Here is a 9,451-nt window from a genome sequence, read left to right as displayed (position 1 = left end):
CACACACACACACACACACACACACAGAACCCCTCCTCCTGTAAGGTAAGCTGTTCCGCACCACCTACACAATCCTTTTACTGCCATCACAAAGGTCGGCGCCTTCGAAGCTCAGGCCCGAGTGTTTCATGATCAAAAAGCTGTTAAGTGCACAAGTAAAACTGAACAGCCTGAAAGAGAAAATTCCAGCGTTGGGATGGCAGTGCACTTACAGCGTGGCCACATCTACCACAGCAGCTCTCTGCTGCAGAGAGCCACTCGGTGCCTTCTGATAAGAGCTTGTTGGCAATTAGAAGGACATCGATTACCTAATGCTCTCCCTCACATGGCAGCAAGACAGAGGAACAAATGCTAAGTGTGTCGTTGTTAGAAGAGTCCAACTCCTGGTTATAAAATAATAGCCACTCTGTGCTTCAACAATGACAGCAGCTTTGTCTGCAGATTTTTCTGGACTCGCCCAAACAAATCAGGGATAGAGAGAGTCAGAGAGTGATCCAGGCTCTCTCACTCCCACCACCAGAAACAGTTAGGAGGGATTATAGCGAGAGGCTAATAACAAACCAGGCAGCAAATGCATTATGCCACCGCCTCATGGCCTGAAGCGTGGATGTGGCACCGCCTTTAAAGCAGAGATACAGCAATCAGAAATCCTACATCTACAACAGCTTCATCTACAACGGCTGCTACTGCAACCAACCGACCACCGATCCGATCCGGGATGAGCAAACTGGAAACCGGGGACAGATTTCTGGGTGACATCTCTGATTACAAGAAACGCAGCACACTTTACTTCAGGCAGTTTATAGAGACGTAAAAAACGGACGGTATTTGCCATCACTGATGGTCAGACCCAACACTCCTGATAATCAAATCAATGTGAACGTCTGCGCAGAGGCCATCCCATGCTATCAAATGTGACACATATTCCAATATCAGCCAGTGCAGATGAGGACTGCTCATGTGATAAAAGCTGTGCCAGAGAGGCAATGAACAAGGACAGGAAGGAGAGAAAGAGACACTAAGAATGTTATCACATCCTCAGAGGGCAAATCAAAGTGCAACCTGAAAGGAGCAGTAATGATTTTTTAGTGTGGGTGTTTGTCTATAATAATCAAAGCTGTGTATAAGTGTATAGTTGGCTGGATTCAAGGTCTCTCCTGTTTTCATAGTAAACAAAGTACATGACACATTGTCTTTACAGCTGATCTAATAGAGTCCAGTCACTAAACACGGGATTGGTGGCGGTGTTTGACTGAAAGTGAAGGATTACCGGTAACTGATGTTAACTCGGCCACAGACAGCAGCAGCAGCAGCATGGACCAGGCTTGACTCGCCCGGAGCTGAGGACAAGCTGTCATGTGTTGACCGGTGAGGTATAAATAAACAGTAAGTGCTCCCAGACCTACAAGGCACGGCCATGAAGAGAGCTGTAAGCTGAGGTACAAGTCTTAAGAACAGATTAGGTAAAGCCTCTATTAGCGAGGGCTTCCAGATCCAAGGGCTGTTTACTTAAAAGCCTCGCCACACATAAGGGGAAACCTGAGCGCACACAAAGCAGGACCTGGAAGGACATGAAGAAAGAATGAGGGAACGCATCAGGACCGTAAAAAAAAAAAATAAATAAATAAATAAAAAAACTCAGGCAGATGTTTTCAACAAAAAGTCACAAGCGGTCGCTGGAAGTCATTACGCTCGCTGGACTGTAATAATGGGTCTCAACAGCGAAGAACTAAAAACTTAGTCCAAATAAGCAGACGTGGCTGCCCTGCTGTCCAATAGTAACATCCATCCACCCATTTTCTAACACGCTTATCCTCAGTGGGGTCGCCAGGGGAGCTGGCGCCCATCTGCAGCGGTCGACGGGTGAGACGGGGTCACCCTGGATTGGACGCCAGTCCATTACAGGGCATCCAATAATAATAACAATATTCATAAATTCTGGGTTTATTTGCATGCAGGATCAAGACTTGAAGACATACCTGCAAAATTATTCAAAATAGTTTACATGATGGCCAAATAAACCTTTATGCATGTGATAGTTCACATCAAAGTAGTGAAGGGAAATGAGAAAATGAGAAATGAGAAAAAAAAAATCTCATTTCACGATATAATAAACAATGTAACATATGGTTTATCATTTATCTTGAAAAATTTCTAGTTGTAATAAGAATTTTGATTTATTGTTGTCACGGTAAATTTCAGTTATTTAAGGTAAAAAACAAAACAAAAAAAGACGACAGTACAAGAGCATTGATAAATATCAGAAAATGTGAAAATATGATTACATTCAGTTAAGTGCATTTTAGTGACATAAATCATACTGTTATAAGGGAGTGGTGTCCTGAAGAAAACTGTGGAAAATTTAAATGTTTTTCCAAGAACAATATTTGTGTCTGTGGCACTATGAATGCTGTGCCATCCAGTCACAATCATAAAAATAAGTAATAGGTTTTTTTTATCATCATTTTTATATCACACCACATAACACCACAAAATATCACAATATCATTCTAAGTCCACATCACCTCACCGACCCCCCGAATAACATCCTGTGAAACCAACTAACTGCCTTAAGAAGTTACCATAACTAGTGAACAGAGTTCACCTGTGTTTCACAATATACGTGTAAGACAGGCTGTCAGAGTCAAGACCTAAATTCAAATGAAAATTTATAGCAGCGCATAGCTTGCATTCTGATTATTAATATTTTTTAAGGTTTGTTTCCAGAGACTTCATAATCAGTTGTATTTATTGTTTCGGATGCGTGCGGTTTTGTTTCCGTTTTATTTATTGTTTTCGGTTATCATGTGTTTTGTTGGATGTTTAAAATATCTTCCAGTTCCAGTATTTTCCTTTTTTTTTTTCTTTACAAAATTAAAGTTTATTGGTCTTTGAGAAGGCAAACTTGCATAGTTATGTCATTAATAATATATGACTTCAATAAATGTAGTTTCAAAACAAAAATTTTATTGTTTATTGCAATAATTTCTGGAACCATTATCATCAAGCAAAATTAGTTATGGTGACAGGCCTAACAATACTTTAAAAGACACTCTTCATCATGTCTGACTGCGCTTGAGCTATTTTGCCAAAAATGTCTTACATTGTGCAAATCTGGTTGAGCTATTTCACAAAGCAATTGTAATTACAGCACACAAAGTGTTGACTCAAAACAAAAGTAAGCCACACATTTTACTTTTTGTCAGTAAAAAAAAAGGGTCTACGTATCCATATTGCTACAAATCTGGTCACTTTGTGCTAGGTTGTCACTGTCTGAAGTTAAATTCAAGGGGTATGAATTGTTTTTTATGGGGGGAAAAAAGAAAAAATATGCAGACACGGTGAACTAAACCACAATTTTCCTCCCTAACACATAACCCAGAAAAAGCATAGTTAGCTAAAAACTAATAAGCTAACAATATAATAATCAACTACCACCACCCGGACAATGGCTTCCTATTAAAGCCTGCCTGGCCTAATTAGCATGAATGTTGGATGAACTCCTGAGAAGTGCAGACGCGCGCGCTACTGCGCCGCGCGCCACGTCAACACCCCCCGGTCTGGCATGACAACAAACGACACGAGGCACAAAGAAAAGACCATCCGCCGCGCGCTGCCCGTCCAGGATAATGTTTTTGACAGCGATATGAGCCAGCGTCTAGAATATGTTGGCTATTGTTTCAAAAATCGACACAATAGGCCGGGCTTGAATTACAAAGATGCGGCTGGGTGGAGATGAATGGAGCGGTACCGCAGCCGGATGAATCATGAAGTCCACTTCAGATTACTCTAATTATCGGTGAATGTATTAGCCTTGAAAGCTAAATCAGCCAGCCTGGGGTGTATTTGCCATAGCAAGCTGTGATCTCTAGTGGTTGCATTTCACTTATTATTATCATCATCATCATCATTTTTATTATTATTATTTCAGATGGAAATAAACTTATTTTAAATTCACATTAGGACAGTTATGGTGTGCAAAAATCGAAAGCAGAACTGCATGACCTGGGGTTTCCTAACAGCTTACAGTGCTATCTATTCTCTTCCCCTCTCCCCTCTCCACACTATGGCTGGCCATGTTGGGAACATTGCTCGGGAGATTCTTTCCACAATTAACTCACTCTCTCCTCACTGGCTCATGCTACAGCATTCCAGTCCTCTGGCAGGACATTCTCCCGGTGCCCTTGCAGACAGACCGGGATGTGGGCTGCGATGGCATTAAGTAGTCGTACTGGTGAAGGAGGCAGCGTCTGCAGGGGCTGGGTTATGTTCTCTCTCTCTCTCTCTCTCTCTCTCTCATTAGTTGCCCCTTACTTGCCTGACCCAAAAACAACAAATGATGGCATGTCTGTCTATAGCGCAACCACAAGCTCAGTGGGAATGAACCAGATTTTTTTCCTAACTGTGATAATATAGCAAAGATTGTTCAGTAGTTGGTTTGTTTGCTGGACTGGAGTGCGAGTGCGAGTGCGTGTTTAGAGAGAAAAAGTTTAACAAGGGGAGGGGTGTGGTCATATGACGGCGTATTGGGGCCATTGCAGATAGAAAAAAAACCAAAAGAAGTAAATTTCTCAACAAAAAGAAAAAAAAAAGAAAAAGAAAAACATGAAAATTTATGAGTTTGAAAAGTCAAAAAAATTGCTAGACAAAAACTCCGAATTTTTTGCACAAACTAATTTGAGAAAAATTTCCAAGTTTAAAAGTAATAAATTTGCAACAACAAAAACATTCTTAGCCCAAAATATTCAAACTCATTAAAGCTTAGCTATTTTTTCTGAGATTAATCTAAAAAATTCTGAGTTGTCTTCTTGCAACTTTTCAAACTCAGAAGTTTCTGAGTTTTTTTCTAGAAAATTTCTGAGATTAATCCAAAAATGTCTCTGTTTTTTTAGTGAAACTTTACTGTACGTTTCCTCTTCTATCTATGGCCCTAATGTGTGGTAGTATGATCCTGCTAAGGACTAGCAAGTGGCTAGTCCTCTTAATAACTTTGGCAAAAAAAAAGTCATAAAGAACTAAGTAATGTTTTTAAGAAGGTTTGAGACATTTTCACTAGCCCAGGGGCCCACATCCTTGTAAATTTGGCCCTGCTTATTATCACTGGCAAACCCAAAGAAACAACAGCCAGCAGCATAAATTTACTGGTCATCCAAGCAGGATATATGTATAATATTTGTCACGAATATGAATCTATGCGAGGAATGCACATTTATCTTTGACTCATTGCTGGTTCTGCTCAGCCCCCTCCTCTCATCCCTCTCTAAATATCACAACAGCATAAGAAAACTCATCAGATTCTCTTCTGGCCCTTGGTTTGGGGGTTTTCTGCCACAAGAGTTTTAGTGGGGCCCCTGGTGAGTAAGTGAGTTTGCAGCTGCTATTTGTGCAGCGATATGTCATTTACAATCACACAATTTTGTTTCCAGGATTCCAGACAGTAATACGAAACAAACATACACAGAATGTGTTGCCAATTTTTTTCACTCCCGCTAAAACAGGAACATCGTAATATTGCTAACGTTTGAATACGACAAATTCATGTTTGGTTTTCCTGAAGGTGAGATTTGTTTTTAATCGACCAAATAGTCGGTTAATAATTTATCCCTTCATTTGACACACATGCTTAAATGGGTCTGGATTCCCTTAAGAATTTTAAGTGATTCATATCCTCATTTCAAAATTTTCCGATTAATTTTAGAGGACAAAAGTAATTAAGTATTTTTGTTTCATGGCAGAATGTTTCTGTCCCTGTTTTAATCATGAAAACATATTCAGATACAAATGCAACTCTTTGAATAAAAAGGTAATAGAAATAATTTACCATTTACTCTAGTCACTGTCAGGCAAAAACATATATCAAAGAATGTTAAACATTCCATTTCAAACTGCATATAAAATATATTTTTTTTTATTTTAAGCGACTTTTTTTGTGTTGTAGGTCACAATTTCTAAGAAGTTGAAATGAAACTTAAAGGACATAAATTTCCTCAGAATGTAACCGTCTTAAATCTACATCCACGACCACTTGAAAGTTGTTTTGATGCTCTAATGTGAAATTAATTTTAGAATCGTGCCAAATATATTCTAACAACAGCCTGTCCCTACTTCACCGACTGATAGATGCAGACCTCTGAGCCTTAACTTATTATTTATACAATTAATCAAATCAATGCCTCAGTGAACCATCGTTCTGGGTGTATTTAATATGCCACAGAAAGAAAAAAAAAGTGTGTCCAAGCAACAGGAAGTAGGATACACTTTTTTTCCCCAAACAAGAACAAAAATCTCTTTCATTCTCATTCAAACAAAGAGTGTAAAGTTTGGCCAAAAGCTACAGGTGGTTTCTCTCTCCATGCAACAGTGACTCACCTTTGATAAGCCGTTCTGTGGTGGACTGTTGCTCCTTGTCTTTGTCTTTATCCTTCCCTGACATCTCTGCTTCGGCTGGGGTCTGCCTTCAGCGGGGAGAGAGCTTCAGTTCTGGATCCAGCTATCCAGCGGAGAGGCTAGCGCATAAGTCCGCCCGTCCAGACTTTCGGCTGGGTTAGCGGTGCCACTTTAATGTTAGCGGTTCCTCACGCGCTTCCCACCTCCAGCTCCCTTCGTCTGCTGCTGTAATTTACCAATAACCAGACTAGCTTACAATATTAACGCCAGTGAATAATTAAAGCTTAAAGTAGTGGCTCTTTACACAATTCTGGAGATGGAATGAACTAAAAACAACAATTAATACGCACGAGGAACATTGGAGCTGCAGTAATTGACAAGCTCGAGCAACGAATATGTTCCCCAGAGGAAGCAGTTAATCCGATTTAGTTACTCTTTTCCAGCTAGTTAGCCAGCTAACATCTTAACGCCTTGGCAAGTCAGCGGACAAGCAGAAAGAAAACGAAGGACCGGCGGCTCATTTTGTACCCGCCCGTCGTGATTTGCAGGGAAAAAATAAAAAAAAGCAAAGTGACAGCAGGACCTAGAGACGCCTTTATTTAGTGTGTGCACACACACACACATAAAAAAAAAAAAAAAACTGGCGCGGCACGACTCCCCCCAAGATGCAGGCAGCGTCTTGATAGCGCGTCCTCCTCCTCCTCTTCGGATTAAATTCTAATCTGACAGGGAGTGAGGAGCAGCCCAGGGGCGGATTTCCTCCAACATGGTGGAGGCCAGCCGATGTGACGGGACTATGGAAACGTAACACGTGGGGTTAGGGGTGCGTTCAACAAAACAAACTGTCTTTTTAGAAAAGAAAAAAAAAAGGAATCTGAACACATGAAGAAAAGACTGAAGAGGTATAGCAAACATTTAAATTCTACTGCAGCCGCAGTGTTTATGTTAGGGAATAAAGGGTGGAAGCATATTTGGACATATTGACTATATCTTAACATTCTCCACATAATCTAGAAATATTTCCGTTTTAGAGAGAATAGAATAGAATGTATGTGCATCAAGTTAAAACTTCATTATGTGACTTTTATTTTTTCTGTTTTTTTATTTTATTTTATTTTATTTTATTAAACATATTTGTTAAAACTGTCACTATCTGATGACAGTACGGGACAGATAATCTGTGAAAAAAAATCGTGCTCCTTTGCCTCCGCCTTGTGGCCCTCCTGTCATCTGCAGAAATACCCTCCTAGATCAGACATAACCAATCAGAGTCAGGAGGAGGGTCTTAGCACTGCCAATAATGCCTCTGAATGCTGCTCACACCCTCCCCCCTTCTACAGCTATAGTTTGCTACAGCAGAGCCTGTTGTGAATGCTAACACTAGCTGACATGACCACTAATAATACCGATTAACACACTGAGCAGTGTGTACAGGAGCATGATTGACAGCACAAATACATTCCTCCTGGCTCTGATTGGTTGTTTCTGACTGGGCGTTCCTCCCAGAGAAATGGTCAGTTTCGCATATCTTTTTATTCTGTACAAAATAGAACAATTTAGAACAAAGTGGCTTTGCTTCTCCTAAAAAAAATTTATTTTTTCATATTTGAATATAGAAAAAAATAAATGTATTTGTATTTTAAGACGTATACATCCTGAAAAAAACTGATAAAATAAGCCAACAGATCAGGAAGAGAAACTTGGACCTCTACAAATTCTGGTTGATCCTGTGGTACATTTTCTAGATGCATGGAGGTGACCTGTTCATAAGCATACTATCAAAAGTGGCTTAAAAACAACAAAGCTAAGCTCTGATTTCAGTCCTAGATAAAAACTGGGCAGAGATAAAAAGGTGTGTGAGCAAGGTGACCTAAAAGTCTACCATTGTCCTGAACCATATTTGGTCCAAGTCATTCATTTTAAAACGCAATCCTACCAAATACTAAGAAAATTTATTTCTACTGATGTAAATACATTTTCTTAGAGCCTTCTAATACAATATTACACAGACTTATATTCATTTCCTAAAGGTAGCAACAGATTAAATCACTAATATCAAAATATATCATTTGTTGTACATTTAGATTATTTTCTTATCTGTGTTTTCATAGTTAATTTTTAGTTTATACACATTTGTAAACATTTTCATTGTTTTGCTTTTTTGTTTGTATGCAAAGAAAAGTCTTGAATTTCTTTTCTTTTTAAGCCATTTACTTCTAAAGCTTGAAACATGGGATTATTCAAAGTTGCTATAAAAAGAACAGAAGTTTATATTCTATACGTTATTCAGCTTTATTGAAAAGTGGCTTGTTTTTTTTAAATGAAGTGTTGCTTAAAAGGTCCCCTTTGTGCATGAAGGTGAAATATTTTGAACGGAGGTGACGACCGTTCAGACAAAAATTCAAGCTACAGTCCCATTTCAAAGTGCGAGGCTGTTTTTTTTAAAACAGACCACTAGGGGGCTCCCGTTTCCTTTTTAGAAACCGCCACCTTTTACAGAAAACAGATGACGGAAAACAAGATTACAGTATGTTCTTTTTGTTTTGATGTTTCCTGCTGCCTAATGGCTCCTAAAACTCTTAAGCCTGCGTTTCTAAACGGCACACAGTTAGTGGGGAGTCTTTGTAAAAAGTCGTTCGAGTCTCATTAATGAAGCTTATTTTGCTGCAGAGGAGCCTGATCTGCTGCACAGGTTGGGAAGTGTTGGACTGGAGCTCCTCTCACTAAAAAAAAGTCATCATTAAGTCACAAGTCATCCAGAATTGTTCAAAAAACACTGAGGGAAAAACTGATAGAAAAAAATTCTGATTTATTGAACTCAAAAATAGCATTAAATTCCACTTAAACATTCATTAAAAGTAAATAACTACATTACACTGAAATTATCACCAAGCACATTTAAAACCACCCACTGATGCAAAGAATCTGTTCAAAGAAAAAAGCAGCAAATATTTAAAAGGAGTCATCAAAACAAAAACATTCCATGCAGGAAAAAAAAAATATGTTTTTTAATCCTGGTGTACTCAAATTTCTTAATTTTTACCAAATTCAAATTCTCTGACAA

General features: G+C 39.1%; 1 protein-coding gene across 3 annotated transcripts in view; it reads right to left on the bottom strand.

Annotated features, from left to right (window-relative positions):
• Positions 1-7,183, bottom strand: part of LOC106965285 (serine/threonine-protein phosphatase 2B catalytic subunit gamma isoform-like) — a 31,400-nt gene extending 24,217 nt beyond the window's left edge. For 2 of the 3 annotated variants that reach the window (XM_015061290.1, XM_015061291.1), the window contains exon 1: positions 6,370-7,182. In XM_015061290.1, the coding sequence (XP_014916776.1) occupies positions 6,370-6,433 (64 nt within the window). In that variant the 5' untranslated portion in view covers positions 6,434-7,182. Of the gene's footprint in view, positions 1-6,369 lie in introns of all 3 variants that reach the window. The other variant, XM_015061288.1, reaches the window with a different exon arrangement.
• Between the last annotated feature and the right edge of the window lie 2,268 nt (positions 7,184-9,451).

The sequence above is a fragment of the Poecilia latipinna genome, unplaced genomic scaffold (genome assembly GCF_001443285.1).
Source record: "Poecilia latipinna isolate Pla-1442-1.1 unplaced genomic scaffold, P_latipinna-1.0 Scaffold1797, whole genome shotgun sequence".
Lineage (NCBI taxonomy): Eukaryota > Metazoa > Chordata > Actinopteri > Cyprinodontiformes > Poeciliidae > Poecilia > Poecilia latipinna.
The sequence above is the reverse complement of the archived record's forward strand: the minus strand, read 5'-3'. Positions and strand labels throughout refer to the sequence as shown.